The 18542-nt window shown below is 39.6% G+C and overlaps 1 protein-coding gene across 6 annotated transcripts in view; it reads right to left on the minus strand.

Moving 5' to 3' along the window:
* The window catches only part of LOC311047802 (basic helix-loop-helix ARNT-like protein 1), a 34737-nt gene extending 16269 nt beyond the window's left edge, over positions 1-18468 (minus strand). For 2 of the 6 annotated variants that reach the window (XM_084060698.1, XM_084060694.1), the window contains exons 1-11: positions 18343-18468; positions 9800-9964; positions 7582-7645; positions 6359-6506; positions 5939-5959; positions 5431-5463; positions 4635-4664; positions 2034-2191; positions 1737-1816; positions 479-571; positions 190-307 (exon numbers count right to left, since the gene is read on the minus strand). In XM_084060698.1, coding sequence (XP_083916824.1) covers positions 190-307; positions 479-571; positions 1737-1816; positions 2034-2191; positions 4635-4664; positions 5431-5463; positions 5939-5959; positions 6359-6506; positions 7582-7627 — 727 coding nt within the window. In that variant the 5' untranslated portion in view covers positions 7628-7645; positions 9800-9964; positions 18343-18468. Of the gene's footprint in view, positions 1-189; positions 308-478; positions 572-1736; positions 1817-2033; positions 2192-4634; positions 4665-5430; positions 5464-5938; positions 5960-6358; positions 6521-7581; positions 7646-9799; positions 9965-17405; positions 17697-18342 lie in introns of those variants that run through there. The other 4 variants (XM_084060699.1, XM_084060696.1, XM_084060697.1 and 1 more) reach the window with 3 other exon arrangements.
* Between the last annotated feature and the right edge of the window lie 74 nt (positions 18469-18542).

Raw genomic sequence — 18542 nt, forward strand, 5'->3', positions numbered from 1 at the left:
AGCTACAATTGCTGGAAATGACAAATTGTCATTGAGGCAGCTAATTTAGAGGCAATTATTGATCTCACACAGTGGTGTAGGAGTTATATTGTGCAGTTGTATTGTGCAACATGTTTCAATGGTGCTTCAAAATAAAATCTAGAAAACATTTTCCATCACACTGATCCTGTATGTTGTGTGTATGCTTACTTTTAGCGTCTATGAGCCTCTCGCGTGGGGCCGTATCGGAAGAGGACAGCTGCTCTTTGACCTTTGCAATGTCTTTAGGATGAAGGTAGTCAAACAGACTCTGTCCTATAAGGTCATTCTGGGGAGGGTGTTACAGTGATAGAGAAAAAGGAAGAGGAAAGATTGGACACAAGAGAGACAAAGGGGGAGAAGAGATATTATGATATAAACAGGAAACTTTGTTGAGAAGAGCTTGATTAAGCAAACAATTTCCAACAATAATTGTGTCGGTGTGGTGATACACTCTTACCTGGCTGTAATTGAGAATCTTGAAGACTGACTCTGAGACAAAAAGGATCTTCCCACGATCACATCCAACCACAAACAGGAAACCATCAGCAGCCTACATAAATCACAGTAAATGCAGTAGTAAATTAATGAGGGTTTCATAAATGTCTTCACGATCAAGTATAAGCATTACAAGATTGACATGGTTTTACAATGTTTTGCTGTTCACTCGTTCATCTATATTCCACATCTAAAGATTGGGTGCCAGCTTCTGATAAAGGGTCATTATCTGAGTATAGATTATTACTTTTTGCATCATACATATTATGGCCTTTTTATTTTCACAAAACATGATGACACCATTGTTAAAATGATTATATAGTGACAACATTTTGAAGAAATGCAGACAGACCACACACAGCCTTCGGCTAAGGAAACACAAAACTGAGAACATTATGAACTACTGTAGAAAAAGAGCAGAAATCTCCGCCAGGAGGCACATCATCATACTTCCCTCTGTCTGTCTGGATCATGTGATGACAAATTGACAATGGGGGCAATGGGGGATGGATATAATAAACCACTGACATGACATCATTATGGTGTAACCCTATCTGCCAACACTCCAGATTTGTGCGGGACTCTCCCTAGTTTTAACCCTTTCTCCCACTGTGCACCCGATTGGTGGTTTCTCCTGTTAATCTCCCGAATTCATGCACAATGAACGCGTAACCAACCCTGCCTGGTGTGCACCACATGTGCTGGCTCAAGTCCACTCTACTCAGTTGTCGAAAATGGATGAAACAGTTCCAAAGAAGAACTATGCTTCTAAATCAATGGTTTTCAAACGTTTTAATTTCAAGGATCTCCAGTTTGATTATGCATTAGGCCACTGATAAATTGATAAACTTTCCTATCTGTGGGCCGCTATTTATACTATAAAGTCCTAACTCAGAGAGTGCACAAATGGTTCCATTTGTACACTCTCTGAGTTTCAGTCCTGTAACTCCTCAAGGACTCCTGGGGGTCCCCAAGCCCCAGTATGAGAACCAATGTTCTAAATGTCAGTGTACTTGTTGCAAGACCTTCCGCCTTTTTTTTGTAAATATCGTGTTATTTTTTGTATTACTTTTATTGTGAACTATGAATTTGAAAGTCTAATTAAAATGTGTTTTGTAATTATTCAATTCATCTGTAGTGTAGGGTTATATTGATTCTTGAGTGTCAATACAATATTCAGACTAAACTCCTTCCCACTGCATCATGCATATTGAACTTACTCTTAGTATCAGGTGCTTCAGTTCATCATCTGAAAGGAAGGAAGGCTTATAGTTGGCCTCTGTGTATGGGTTGGCTGCACCTGAGGACAAAACACACATTTTGTCAATGGCCATTTTCCATTCTGGTTCAACTGAACGGATATTCAAAATCTGATTTTTAAAATCTGACTTATCACAGTTAACAGTGATAGTTATTCATTTCACTAAATGTTTTATAGCTGTTATGACTTAAGAGTTTATCGCTCATCTATCCACCCACCCCTCTACATCCTCTAGAGTCTACGGGCCCCAGCTAACCTCTGAGCGTCTTCATGTGCTGAACAGCCATGCGCAGGACGGTCAGCTTGTCCAGTTTGCGGGACATGGCGTTGCAGGTTGGCACCAGTGAAGCCAGCTCATCGATGAAACTGTTCATTTTGTCTCGACGACGCTTCTCAATCTGGCTGTGGGCCTCTCTGTCGAGTCAACAACAAACATAAGAGGTTAGCATGAGGATATAACACACAGCTTTCTGAAGCTGTGACTGTGATAAAAGAGGGTTTTATTTGTGTCCCACTTATACAGTTAAAAGCAGCCAAATGTTGGTGTGGCATGTTCCGCAAACCAGCTGTGGAAGGGTTTCGTTGTGGCCATGGGATTTTAGATATCTCCAGAGATAAGATCTGAGACTAATCCTTTCTTAGGCCTCAACAAAGTCCACAAAATCTGCTTTGCACTTATCATAATCAAAAACCCTGATTAAGGACTGGTAGTGAAGCCTATAACTGATGATGTTGGCATTACACTTACATGGGTAAGAGAACATCTTTGCTGTTGTGTAATGAGCATAAAAACATGTTTTTTTCTTATACAGGGTGTCTCCAAGAATAGTTTGGTTAACACTCATTGCAATTGATGGACATACATACAGTACAGAAATAACTTTGGACTGGATTGAATTGCACCATCTGCTGGCTGTACTGTTAATAGCAAGTGTATGTTAGACCTTGCACCAAGGCTATGCCTTTGCTTATATTCATCTAAAGGTGTTTTTTCAGGAGTAAGGGCGTCAAACTTTTCCAGAGCTCTTGGAATTTGTTGAGTTGAATTTTAAACAAATGGCCATCTGTTGATATCCCTGCACTAACTTGAGATAAGATTTTCATTTTGCAATTCCAGGGCATGCTTTTAGCACGAGCCAGGAGAGCTGGCTTTGAAGAATGATTTGACCTGACACCCTGAATGCTGGACCTCATCCCAGATCAGCAGTCATTTGTCAAATATATTATAAGTTTTGTCTCACGCCAATTCATTTGGTCTCCAGCAATTTCTTCAACAGATGTCAATTTAAAGCAGGTTGAAACCTCACCATTATTTCAAACAATTTCCACATTCTTAACTTGAGGTCATGTGATCAGTGACATACGCACGGTGTACTTTCAGCCAATCCCCTCAGCCAAAAGTACACCGTGCGTATGTCACTGATCACATGACCTCAATCAATTATCCTTTTGTAGGCAACACAGAAGGGGGGGGGACTTTTTTCTTATTTCCACACAATAGTTCTAAGGTGTATCAAAGACATAGTTCGATGTTGAAAATGAGTGGTCTTCCCCTTTAACATTAGTGAATTTTAAGTTCATCATCACATAGGAATATTTAGTCTTTAACTGTGTGGGTTAAATCAATTTCATCCATCCTTTTAATTTTGACATCCACTCAACTTCCATCTACCCATTTATAGAGCTGTTATCAGTTTATCTCTCAGAGCTCCCAGTTCCGTTGATAACACACCCACACTGACAGTTTAAATACTTTATAGTGGCAGCACAATGCAATACCATTAGATAAAAACACTGTTCATCTTTTGATTATACATTCCAATGACTATTTTACTCACATTTGCACTGGAACAAAGTACATGTCTGAAATCCTCTTAGGTGCAGCTGAATTTTGATAAAGGCGTATCTATTTATGCATAGGCGACTCCAACAAATGAATGGCGTTGGGAAATCCAGTGCACAGGTTTCTAACTTCAAATATAGTGGATAACCAGACAGCTCTTTCAACGCAGATGAAAAGATACTCTGTGGGTGTCTCCCTTTTTCTTATCTGCCAACTTGTTATGTAAATGTATGTGTGTATAGAAACATATTTGTAAACCTAGCATACACGGCACACCCTCCCCACCACTCAGCACATATTTAATCATAGCTCAGGACACAAAAAAGGCTTGGCCACGTAATAATAAAGAGCAAAACAAAACAAGACAAACAAATACAAATGGTTCCTACAATGTCAATGAAAAGAACCAATAAACTACTCTAACTATGGAATTAGCCGTTAGCTGCTGCCTGGGATCCTTGTAAAAGGACAAATGTTTACAATAATCCATCATGTACTGTAGCATACATGTCAGTCAGCATCAGCAAAGTGCCAAGAAAGTGCTGCCCTTCCAGGTGTGCCATTCCAAGAGTTCAGCCTGTCCTTCGTAAATGTAAAAACACATCCTTCTCTCTATCTAAACCTCGGTTGGTGAGGCTACCTTCAGACTGCCTAGGCTAGACTGGCAGGTATGAAAGAAGGGGTCCTTTACACAGAAGAGAATACACGTTTGTGATTAGCCATCAGCCATGCTCTCACAGCAGCTTAGAGCCACATAGTAGTCTGATCTGTAGACTCCCCTGTATAAGGTTTCTTGTTAATAGCATTCACAAAGCTCTCTCTGTCTCCAATCAGACAGAGTGACATTTAATTCATTCAGAGGAGATTAGCAAGAGGCTGTGTGTCTGTGTGCTGGGCATACTGTGTGTTTGTACAATACAGAAACGGTTTGTAAGAGAGTTTTTAAAGGGAGAGGTGGACAGGGACAGGGACATGGACAGAGAGAGAGAATGGTAAGGAAGAGAGGTTTGATACCTGGCATTCTTTATGCGGCCTTGTTGGTCACTGAAAAGAAACAAACGAGAGGTTACCGAGTGCATTCCAAAAAGGAGACAAATCAGAAGAGAAGATCAAATCTTGCATTATCAGGCCCAGACATTAGCAGCATATGTATGGGTCAGAATAGATTTTAAAAGGCCGTTCTGTGGGAATGGAGCCACAGAAAACGGGGGGGGAAACACACTGTCCTATAACCAGCCCTATTTGTTGAATAAACAAAACACAGCTTATGCAACCATGTAATGTCTTTGGTCTACACCCAACTGTGGTCATCGTCACCAGTGACGCAAATGACATAGTGTCTGAACTTCTCACTCAATTGATCAAGTAGGGAATACCCAAGGGGAAAAAACAACGAATCCAAAATTCATGCTGCTCTGTCTAATTTCTGAAGAAAAAAAAGGTTTAGGTCTCAACTATGGCAAGGTTATCTTAAAAACGGTATGCTTGTTGATATTATGTGGACTGTTTTCTTTCCCCAAAATGTAACGGTATGTAGCGACTAGCGAGGGATCCCATGTGCTTGAGCCTTATTGTGTGCAATCTGTTAATATGACTCTGAGAACCTGGAACAAACAGGTCTGTGTCATCTTTTGTCTGACTTTGTCTCAATCTCAACCCTGTTTAGAAGGAGAGCGATTCCCCAAGTTCCTCCCAACAAATCTGCTCTAACGACTAGAATTGAGATGAGTGCAGATAGTATAGGAGATCAAGGACAGCGCAGAGAATCCACATGTGGTTTCCCTGCGGACTTGACTTGGTGCCCGCTTACCTTCCCAGTTTATCCTTATCTGGGTCCATGTCGCTATTGTGGATTAAAAAAAAAGGGATACAACTGAAAACATGTCTAAAATGTCTAACATGTCTAGAGACTTAAGAGATTGCAATTAAGTGGTTCCGTTGCTATTTAAAGGGATAGTTAACCCAAAAAAATACTTTTTTCCTATCGATTAGTCACCCCATGGAGACTTGAATTCATGGATATTTTTTTGTTTTTGTCACATTCCTAAGCCAATAATTTGATGACCAGCAAACCTGTAGGCAGTGGTTCCGGTAGGAGACACAAAGGAGACTCTTTGGGTCTCCTACTGGTACCGCTGCTGGTCATCAAATTAATAGCTTAGGAATGCGTCCAAAACTAAAACATATCCATGAATCAAGTCTCCATGGGGTGACTAATCGATAGAAAAAAAGTCATTTTGGGGGTGAACTATCCCTTTAATGTAAAACAAAATTAACAATTGAAATAAAGTAATTTATGAAGAAATTTCCATACTTACTCAAATGAGAAACCATCGATCCTGCAAAGACAAAATACAGTTAATGTGCTGATCAGCTTCTTGTTTTCACATTATTGACCAATCTAATCATTTATAAATTCCAAAGAGTGTGTTGAATAATGCAAAAACACCTGTGATGTTTTTATATTGATTACGATGATTGATAACTTTTAAAGTACAGTGGTTATGTGTATTCTTAAAATGGTATTCAATGAGACTGTCTTTGCTTTTACAAATGCAAACTCACTCCAGCTAGCTGCATGCAGAGTTCAATTTGCTGGGGGATAGGGGAATATGAATTGATGAAGTATAGGGATTAAGACTGTTAAAAATAAATCCCCCACCCCCTCTGTTTTTCACACAAATCAAATATTGTGTGCGTGACTGCGTGTGCATGTGCGTGTGTGTGTGTGTCCGCACTGGTAGTCTGTGGTGCTCCCCTTCCTCTTGCGGGTGTAGTCCATGCCCGGCGTGCTGATGGAGCTGGAGATGAGGTCGGTGGAGCCAGGGGACATAAAGTCAGTCATCGTAGATGAGATGTCCATCCTTTGGTCTGCCATCAGATCATCTGCAAAACAAGGCCTGTCTGTCATTCACTCACTGAACATACCACCCCGACATTGACTTACTGCATGTGTTAATGGAATGAGCGGGACTGGAGGTATAGTCTTATGTCTCACTATGTCTGTAGAGTACTGGGGACTACTGTTGTCTAGTCTCTAAACACAATGTGAGCATTGTGGGCCTGGGCTTTGTATTTATTTACTCGATAACAGTGAAGAATTTCCCAAAAATAAACCTTTCAAAAACACTTTAGGTGCAGGCGGCTTGTTTCCATTGCGGTCCTTTCACATGTATATGCGCAATCTCTGTAGTTACTTTATAAGCTGAAGCTCTATAATTCAGCATTATGAAAATGTGTCTCTCTTCAACAAACTGAGACAGCGACGCTTTTTAGTTAAATGTGTGTGTGGCACTGGAACTGTATGAGGAAAAACAGGGACGTGTCGTGGACACAGACAGAGTAGACACAGTGGTGGTCCTTCCCACCACCGTATAGATAGACTGCGGCTCGGTTACTCCAGCTTGGCCGGGCGCTCCAACGAACACAATTCGCCGTGTTCGCAAGTGGGAAGCTGGCAGGGTGTCTGACAATCTCTGTCACTGCACTAGTGACACCTATAGGTTGGTCCAGCAGGGAGCGGAACTGGGAGGGATAACACGTTATGCCCTCCCGGTGAAACTCCTCATTGTCAGGTGAAAAGAAAGAACTGGTGACTCCATGTGTATCGGAGGAGACGTGATTGTCTACACACCCTCCCCAAGATCAACAAGTAGGAGTTGACAGTGACAGGGACTATATATACATGGGGTGAATTGACAATGACTAAACTCTTTAGGTTATATTAGTAGTTGATTAGATTTCATGCATAAAGGGAAAATTCTGTACATTTTTAAGGCCATCTTATAAGAAAAGTGTATCTGATTTTTTATGTTTTTAATGTATTTTGTCTTAAAATGCCTTTTAATGTAAGGCACCTAGAATTCCTTTTGTGTATAAACTTGTCGTGTGTGCGTGCATGCGTGCGTGCGTGCGTGCAAAAGAAAGAAAGAAAAAGAGGAAAAGATTTTTTCACACTCACCACAGATGTTCATCACAGCCTCTGTATTAAAATCATCTCCTTCCATCCACTCTAGAGCCCACAACTGTAAATCACAAAGAGATGGTTATAAGCAATTGTCAAAACCAGGAAATAATAATATTAAGATGAATGCATTGGTAAAATGATTTAAAGTGTATTTTAACACACACACACACACACACACACACACACACACACACACACACACACACACACACACACACACACACACACACACACACACACACACACACACATACACATACACATACACATACACACACACACAGCAAAACCTCCTGCAATGTAGGTCAAATGTGGATTCCAAACAGTGAGGGAGTGAAAACAGGAAGGAAACTTTTGTCTCAGTCACAGCACCTATAGAAATATGTGACATTGTTTTTGTCAAAAGAAATAGGCCATATGATAGCAGAATTGTGAAGATATCTCGTGTGTCCCAATTCCCTTATTTCAGCCCACAAAAAGTAATCTAAGTGACTCATGATATTTTCCCAACTGAATTTGACCCAGTTTTATGAAGCTGAACCACTTTCAGAGATGCTGACAAGAAATCTAAGACACTGCAGGCATGCCTAAAGACACTTAGTGTTTGTGGACTATGGATTTGTAGCAAACGTATTAGGTTACTTTATCACAGAGGACATGGTGGAGCAAGTAGTTACATTTAGTTCTAAATTATATTTACATATAACACATTCCGAGGGATGAAAGCAGCTATTTATGGAGACCAAGTGAATCGAAGGTCTACGTCTGACTATAGTTCATTCAATGTGTTTGATACATTGTTAAGAACATCTGATTTTAATATCAATTTGGTGTGCTTCTTTTTATAAAAGCAGTTCAGTCACAGCAACAAACAGAGAGGTCAATACAGTGATATTATAAATTACTTGATGTCAGAATATAAGAAAATTAAGTGAATACAGCTTCAGTCCGAAAACGCCACAGGCATTTTCCCATTCAATTGACTGGAAGACTCAAACTTACCAGCTTGTGAAGCAAGCTGGTCTATATACAGTCGCTGCTCTAGTAGTGACTTTTTCAACACTTTCTCCTCATTGGCTGTCCTTTAAGCCAATGGGGAGTCCGCAATGCCTTCCCATATTCTGAAACAGTGTTGAATATGTTATTTAATACTGTAGTTTTTATTAGAAGCCTAGTAGATGTAAGTTATTTTTGTTCATGTTTACAGTAATATGTTGGATTGTTTGTGCCTGTAAGAGTTCATGAATAAATCCACTAGTGAGATTTTGATGCGAAAGGCACCTTAATTTAACAATTGAGTTGAATCTCCTTTGTGTCTGTGCTTTCATAAGGTATCTGGTATTAACCTAGAGGCCATAACTTTATATTTTCTCTATAAGTTTCCATCCCCACAGCCCTATGGGGCCGCAGTCTGTGTTAATGTTGTGTGCTTAAAGTAAAGACACAGGAAGCTTGGTAGGGGTGTCCTCTTGCCATTTCTTTAAATTCCCCTTTTGACTTTGTTCATGTTTAGTTAGGGAGGTTAGATTGTTATTTTTGTTTGGGTTGGTGTAGCTTAGTTCCATTCTTTTTCAGGTAGGGTGGAGTTTTTGTTTGTTGTTTTTGGCCTTGGCCTCCCTGAAGTGATATGCTTTCCCTATTTATGTCTTTCCTATGCAGTTGCAGTAAACTGAACTTTGGTTGGTAATAAATGTACACTTTTTTCTGTTATTCATTTGTGGTATTTTACGTGTTACTACAAACCTCTAGACTACATTAAGGTCGTAAACGGGTTGGATGGAACAAAACAACAAAACATGGCCAGTGAGATTTAAGGGTACCCTAGACCAGTGGTTTCCAAACGTTTTAGCTTGAGACCCAAAACAGAAATTTGAGGTCTCCCCGGGACCCAATCTAGTGAAAATAGCCGATCTACAAGCTACACTGGTGCATTGTCTGGTGTGCAGTCTTGTGCATGCTGCAGCCACAGTTTTGACTTGCTGTGAAAATTTCACCTCTTTCCTCTTTTTACTCTTCCTCATACGTTAAACGACATTTTAATTTACACGCCATACATAAATGATGTAACACAACTATGCTTAACCTATTAGCAGCCTACATTAGTGGGCCCATGCTTGTTCGTTGCTTGTTCGTTGACAAGAACATATTTCTGAAAATCGATTATTTTCTGCCAGTGGCACTGTACAAATTAGGCCTTAGAAGCTTGAGCTACCTGGCTAGGAAACGGAAACAGGCCCTGTGGTCTGGCCTGGTATCTTTCGGATCAGTCTGATCCGATCCGCTGTCGTTTCAGGCTGGTTTGATCACGTTTCATCCAGTTTGAACTGTCTTGCCCTGGTACGATTTGGTCCCCAAGTCACCTGTGCGATTAGTTTACCTGTAGAGAGGGAAGAGAGGTGACAGATCGGAGAGCAATTAGGACGCTGATGGAAAAGTATGGAGTCAGTGTTTGGCCATTGAAGCCTACTTTATCACATTTCTAGGTACAGTAACAACAAAAAGCTTTTCTTTTTCATTTCATTGTGCTTTTGCCTAAATGCTTTCTTGTACAACAAAACTATTGGAATTCCCCCCAAATAGAAAGGACTGAAGTGGCTCAGTAGGTATACGTGGACATCGGGGAATCAGAAGGTCCCCAGTTAGATACTCCAGTCTTTATGTGGAAGTGACCCTGAGCAAGACACTTAAAGGTAGGGTAAGTGATATTTTTTGGTTAAAACAAAAAGTATTTTGTTAAAAGGTTAAAATACTATATTCTGATAGTACTCATTGCTATAGAGCGTTCTTTCAGTAACAGGAGTCTCCCCGTCTCTCCAGCTCTTTAATAAACAGAAAATACATTTTTCGGTAGGTGTCAAAATCTCAGCCAATCAGGAGAAAGTACCCATTTTTAAGCTTAATTTGTATAGTGTTCCAGTTCCAATTTTGCATGCTCATTTCTTAGTGTCATCACTTCCAATTTCACTTGTTTAATCTGTATCCTGATTGAGTTCTCTGTCCTGGTTGGATAAAATTGGAAATGAAACTGAAACTGAAACGAAAATGCATTTTCTGTTTAATAAAGAGCTGGAGAGACAAGGAGACTCCTAATACTGAACAAACACTCTATAGCAATGAGTACTATCAGAATATAGAGCTATTTAACAATTATTTTAACCAACGCAAATCACTTACCCTACCTTTAACTATCACAGCTATTCTATATGGTGTTGTGCGGCAAAAATAGTGTGTGTGACTGAGCTTGTAGATTTTTTAAATGTTCTAAATTGTTTCTCCTGTAATGACATACCCAGAACAGGGACGGCAGGTTGAAAGTGGTTAACCCCTAACTGCTCCCCTCTGCGCTCACCTGAGCAGAACACTGCTGGGTAAAATGCAGAAGTAATTGTCTTCCAGGGATCAATATAATTAGTCAATTGTATATGTAATGCCCTTTACATATACAGTAATAAAGCTCAGTAATGTCACACTGTAGGAGTTTGTGTGTTTCTGTGGTTTTAGACTAATGGTAAATTATTATGATTTTTGTTTTTCAAAAGTCACAGCAACATATGGACAGAGGTCAATACAGAGATTCTAATTAACTCGATGTCAGAATACCAGAAAGTTAAGTGAATACAGCTTCAGTCGGAAAACAGCACAGGCATTTTTCCATTCAGTTGTCTGGAAGACTTGATTTCTTTATCCAATTTTATCATGGCTGACTCCTCGATTATATCTGACATTAAGAGGTGATATTTTAGTGGATAATGCAGAGATTGTCTTTCACAGACATGCAGATAAACAATGAATCAATTAAGTGATGTAATTTAAGCTACAAATAATAAAAGGATCATAAATAACAATGTATTGTATAGTAGTAGAAAACATGAATAAAAGAAATTTGAAGAAATGTAATAAGCGAGCTAGAAAGTCTGATGTTTTCTAAATTGATTCCTTTTGTAGACACATGACAGGCAGGAGCAGAGTTCCCTACTTCCTTGCTGACATGTGGAATTTGCATAACTTGCTGAGTTGTTGTTCTTTGTCATAACCTTGGTGGGAAACACTTCCAAGTTTTTTTAGCACTTGTCATACACGTATAAAGTTGGCATAATGCTCAATAAGTACTAACATTTAGGAAAAACTCAAACTCAAACTAAACTTCCTACGACTGCATTTACACTATTAAATAAAGAATAAATATACAAATACAATAGTTAAGAAGATTTGCATAAACGTTATAGAGATATACGCAGACATAAATGAGACGTCAAAGACATCAAATGTCCAGCAGGAGCAAATATACAACGTTCCTCAGTCTATTGTTCTTACCTATACTACTTATATTGTGTTACCTATGCTGTAACATTGTAACCTCCGTCAAACATCTTAGTGTTTGTAGCTGCAAGCTACTCCGTTTTTTAGGCTGCTCTGGCTGCACAAAACAGGCGGCCGCGCACAACCTGCGTTTATGCAGCCATAGTTTGGTATGACCGTACTCTAAATTAGCATTCCCCTTGTTTTTGTTTAGAAATTAGCCCAGAAGATGATGAACAAATTGTAGTTTTAAGTCATAAATTCAACAATAATTACCTATTTGGCAGAGCATGGTCTATGTGCATGCTAAGACAACAAAGTAATTAAATAAGAAAAAGAGGTTGCGCATCAACCAGTGGAGTCCTAGACCCAAAGTCCAGTATACATATCAAAAGAAGGAATCTTAAAAAATCCCAAAAGGGTAGCACATCCAAAAAATTCAATTACATGGAGGACAAAGTACTCACATTTCCACTTTTTTTATTGGCACACCAATAAAATGAACGCTTACGCGTTTTGGCTATGAGCACTGTAAAGTACAGTAAAGTAATTATTTCACTCAACATGTTATCCAAACATCCTCACATCCTTTCATTCAGAGGCAGGCAAAGACTGTCATGAATTTATGCATGTGAGAAAGGTTTTAATAGGATTGTAACTAAGTAATAGTTGTAAGTTCAACTATTACCTCCCAGCTTGTAAAAAAAAATACCTCTATTTGTTTTTATCTAGTAGAAGAGGCTGAACAACTAATCGCTATCCTATTACAAGACTGCTGCAATATATTTTGTCAATTATTATTTAGCCGATGCTATCATCCAGCATCCCTCTTTCGGAAACATCTTATTATTCTGTTTCTATATTGTAGAAGAGAGAGCTATGTAATGGTGAAGTGATTTAACCTTCAGATTGTTTTACTTTAATTAACTGAGTAGGGTTACAGCAGCACTATGTAACTTTCCTCATCTACCCTGGATTTGAACCTGGTTTCCTGCTTAAGTGCTGACATTTTTACCATTGAGCTAATAGAGCCAGCCTACTTGCTTGGGGGGTAAATTAAATCTTGACCATCAAGTCAAAATTTGTGTCAGATCCTGTGTCTAGGTGAGACATGACCTTTTACACAATCTAAATGTCTCAAAAGAAGAGCAGCCAGGGAGACAAAATACAACCACCCCAATTGTATAAGTTATGGTAGAGTATGGTAGAGTATTAACATAATCTACCATAAAGATTGGACAAAACTACATTTTATACATAAAAAAGTTACATAGTAAGGCTTTAAGGGAGAGCTGAGAAGACCACTGCTCTCATTAAATTAAATCAAGTTTTCATTGCTCAAGAGTTTACAATTTTTCAGAGTGAATGGCTAATGGCTTTGTTTCCCCTTATCATTAAGAATAATCATTTAAATAAGTGACAGGTTGGTAATCTGGCCAAGCATCAAGTCATCCAATAAACAACAGAATGTGTTCTACTATTTTGTCAGTCAGATGTCATAATAGGTCATAATTTCTTTTCATTTGATTGTATTCAAACAAACGCTTATCTTTCATATTTTTTTGTCAGACAAGACACTTACTTTTAAGTAAGACAAACTAAGGAACAACAGTTTACAAGGCAACCAATCAGCAGCAACCACATCGTTCATGTGAAAATGAATATTGCGTTCCTGCACGGCACACATTTCAAAAATGTGTTTTCAGTGTCATCTGACTATGCTGTAACATACAGCATGTCACAGACAGTATGTGAGGATGGAGAGTGTTGGAGAGCTCAATAACATAGCCTTAACATAAGCCTTCCTGGGGAAATGAAAGGCATTCCGAAGCTAGAAACTCCTTTTGAATCACTGAAAAGGGGTTCTTCCTAGGATTCAATAAAATACAATATTTTAGGTGAGTTACCGGTAAGTTTGATCTGTAACAGGAAACCCAGACAGACAGGCGTGCTGACAAATCCTACGTTTGAGCGCCATTGTGAAGAAGTAGGTTGCAGAGCAGTAGGTTAGGAAAGGCTCAGCAAACTGTTTTACTGGGACAAAGCTCTGGGCTAGAAGGGGAAAACACAGTGTCATGACTAAACACTGAATGGACCTGGTGCAGGGGAGGAAAGTGGGTCAGGCAGTCTCTCTGGTCTCACACCAGCCAGGCTCATTTCCATCCACCACCATGCAGGCTAGTCTACTTCTACTTTCGTCACTCAGTCAGCAATCAACCAGACAATTAGCAGCAACATACTCCTCTTCATTGCCCTGCTTTATATTTTACGCCCACTCAGTGTCAGTAGCCAGCCATCTCTACCAGCTGCTTTATCCAGTTGGCCAGTGATCCAATCAATGAACGAAGTAGGCATAAGCATTCATTAAGTTCAGCCACCCACTTAATCTTCCACATCACAAACAACTCCTACTCTGACAGAAAGCAGTCATATAATCGGTCATGCTGTGAATCATTTAATACGACCACCCAGTGAGTTAATCAATGAAATATCAAATCACATTATTAGCCATCATCGGTCATTAAAAATCATCACTTGGTCAGTCGACTGGGAGACAAACTCATTTACATTCCTCTCACACCCACTGGGTTCACTTCTACCCATTGGCCCATCTTCATTGTCATTCCTCGTCAGGGAAACGTCCCATTACGATGCCGTCACCGTTCTGCATTTCAAGTTCATTATTAAAGCAACGGCACAGCTCATCAGGCCAAAACAAAACGTACCTAATAAATCAATCAGACCTTCATAGATCAAGATCTTGGAAACACTGGACCCTGCCTGCCACTGTGACTCCCTCCTTGGTAATGACATCACAGTCACGGTTGCCAAAAGGCCTCCCTGTCAGAGCTGTGTGGACCTTTTCACAGAGCACCATTGTTGATTTTGGTGCTTCTTAGCGAAGCAAGAGGATCATTATCATGGGCTAGTAATTATACCCAATATTATGCCAGTGGTTATAACATAGGCATTACTTTAATTAAAGACCACATACAATGGAAAAGTACTTAAATTCTACCCTAAGAATGAGATCCAAGCATACAGACCAAAACAAAACAAAAATCATGCCTGTGAAGAAATATTCACTCAAAACTATTTTCCCCTTCTTCCCTGTAAATGCTCTGCAGAGGGTAATTGATTCAAGCTGGACTCCATATAGCCTGCACTGAATATAACATTTGACTTATATTCATTAAGATGCTCAAGGTGCTGTGCTGGAAGCTATAGCTAACATACTGTACACTGTTTCGTAAAGGTAATCCAAAGAAGGGCAATTTGGATAGAACAGACATTCTAGTGTTTACCATAGTATTCAGTTAGTAGTAAATAAATGGTGATTATGGAATTGCGATGTTGACAACGCCAACCAGAGCAATTTGGCTTTATGAACCAATTCCAGCCAATTCCAGTTCAATTAAGTAGTGGTACAACTTTTATCTATCTGAATCCTTAAACTTTATATCCCAACAAACAACAAAAATGAGTCCGCTTTACATTTTTGAAGTATTTAACAGTGACTTTGAATTTGTAAAAGACTGCCATCTAGTGTCATTAGATCATTAGTATACATTTTAATCAGTGACATTGTAATAAGGAAGATAGCCTAGCCAAGTGCATGGCTGTGACCCTGACCAACCAACTGGAATGCTAGATTTTAATAGACAAGCCTGTTCTATCCATTTCTATGAGATTGCCTTTTTGTTTGGTAAAGAATTTTAAAAGGTAAAAGAATGAGCAACACCTGGTAAGTGTTGTAGTAAGGTGATGGCAAAAAAAGGCAGAACTCCCACCCAATGACATGTAACCTTTATTATTATTTTCTATCAGTACTAATGCACATGTTATGAGCTTAGCTTTAAAAATAAATCAAAGCCTGGTAAGAGACAAGTTAGTATGCAAGCTCCCTATAAAAATCATAGTATCACTGAGATTCAGCATTATGAAGTCAATCAAAGACGAACTTGGAGCAAAACAGGGTCCCTGTTCTCTGTAAATAAATCTATATAAAGAAATGTCACCTGAAGATGGAGTGCCTCAGTATTTTCTCCCTACAGTTTGCCTCACCACAAGCAGAACTTTGGGTTCCTTTGCTTCTATGTATACAGTTCCACTGAGGAGCCACTGTGATTGAACCCAGGCAGCGCTTCCTTTTTTAAACGTTTTAAACTAACTTGAAGCATTCTCTACTGGCAATGCCACATACATTGAAACATGATAATACTCTATATATGATAGGCAACACAGATGCGTATTTCTTTCATCAAAAACTTTGACCACTTTTTTTCCACTCGCTTATGTTCTCTTCTCTATAGGCCAAATATCATTCACGTTGCTTTCTCACATATGACAACCCAAACTGAAGGAGAGGACAATCATTTTTCATGATGTGCCATCAACCCTGCAGCAGAATTCTAGACATCCAAAACTAAACTAGTATCCTTGAAGTTCATTTAATTTATATCCTACTGAGATCAGCCAAGAATAAGGTGGTGCAATCTCACTGTAAAAGATATAAAACTGCAGGTCTAGAGCTGGACAACCAACTGAAATAACAATAATAATCTGCATCAATTTATTTTGTACAGCACCACAGACACCAACAAGTGATTTAAACACATTTAGAAAGTTACCTGCTAATGTCCCTTGGTGAAACATTTTGCATTTTGGCAGCCAAACAAGCAATACCTTCGTCTTATCATGATACCCCTGAACTCACAACAAGTGTTATCAGCACTGTCTTCGTGGCAGTGGAGTGGAGTAATCAGTGCTGATAAGTGCTAGTTAGTATATGGGGCTAACAACAATAACAACAATAACTCAAGTCTGTTTAAGAATAAGCTGATGTTACAAGTAAAGAGCACATTTATTGCTATTATATCTCAAATAAAATGTTTTTTTTTTAAATCAAAAACACAGAAATGCTGTGGTTGTTCTAGATATTGAATTATGAAGAGATAACGTATAAAAATGGTTCAAAACATAAATAAAACATACCAATACAGTCTCATGGTATAGGCTAACTGTTTGCAATTATTAACCTGTGATGTAAACCTACACTAGGTTGGGTCTGGGTGAATGATGAAGGGTCCACATTCGGTCAGATGTCACATTATGATTGTCACTGTGTGATGACACATTATTGATGATGATCATAATGTGATGTACAGTACGACACATCATTTACATTATGATCAATCATACTGTACCACACATCATAATATGATGTGTGGTACAGTATGATATGATGATCGTCATATCACGATGACCGTATCAGTACTGTACATCACATACATTATGATCATACGACAGTACTGTAGGCTACGACACATAATTGACTTACTGTACGACACAGATGCTGCGTGCTATTGATAAACTGAGAGGTTCCCACTCTGCCTGCCTGTGATATTATTTCATCAACAAGCCAAAAAACAAACGGTTCTACTACTGTTGCATTACACATGCAATTATTGCAATACAAGAAGTGCTCTAATACATTCATAAATAATGAAAGCTCGAACCGGTTTGTTTGTTGTTTCTCGTGCACTGTGAGCTGAGGAGGGTGGATGTTGTCTGATAGAGATGGTGTGCCAGCCATCCATCCAGGCCTGTTTACATTACATAGCCCACTGCTGGCATTGGTAATGGTGAGCCATCCTCCTGCTTAACTGGACGCTATTCGTTCGAGGCGACGAGCCCACTGGGTAGAACATTGTGCACGCGTCCTTCCATTGCACTCTCTTGTTGTATAATGCCTAACACATAGCTACGGCTACAGCCCCGAATGTGGTCGTTTTTGACACCTTTTATCCGTGACACACAATTTAGCGCAGTTGTTTTGGCTCAGGTTTAGCCTTGCCTGCTATAGCTAAGGAACGTAAGCTGTCAAGAAGAAAATGGACTTGGCCAGCTTCGCTAATGTCCCTCCTCCTCCTTGCTCTAGAAAACCACACTGACATGACCACAGGGTAACCGGAACACTCGCCCCAAAACACAGTCGCCCCCATTCTTTTCGCGGACCGCTCGCTTCCAGCGGTTCTTGTATTCCTGTATTCGTTTCACTGAGGATAAGGTTGGAAGTAAGTTTAGGGTTACGCATAGTTTTACTGTGGTTTAAATTAGTTTAGGAATAAGGGGTAATAATAGTAATAATAGGTTTTGGCACCATTTTACTGAGGTTACGTTTGAGAATAAGGTTAGTTTTACTGTTATAGCCATAGTTTACTGAGGTTACGTTTAAATCAGGAATACCAGGTGGCGACCGTTCCGAGGTCGCCGGATTTGCCCCGGGGCGACTGTGTTTTGGGGCGAGCGTTTTGGTATTCCACCACAGCAGCACAGGCACGGGGAAAACATCGACGCTGCCCCGACCGACCATGGAGCAAATCTTTCTCTAACGGATTCAACCATATCTGCGTTAAACCAGCATAATAGATATACATAAGGCTCTATACTCACGTTTGATGGGGTAAAACGGCTCTATCCATTGAACCTCGCTGGGTATAATGTAATAGCAACCACACAAACGTGTCATAAACGCTTTTCAATCGGTGACCCAGTTTCTCTTCATCGTCATGCCTGTCGCACCACTAACCTAGTTTTTCCACCAATGGCGCTCGAGGAGGCAACGTAGGCGCTTTTCTGGCCAATGGGAAGAC

Source organism: Gymnoscopelus microlampas, assembly GCF_963454915.1.
Source record: "Gymnoscopelus microlampas genome assembly, chromosome: 6".
Taxonomy (NCBI): domain Eukaryota; kingdom Metazoa; phylum Chordata; class Actinopteri; order Myctophiformes; family Myctophidae; genus Gymnoscopelus; species Gymnoscopelus microlampas.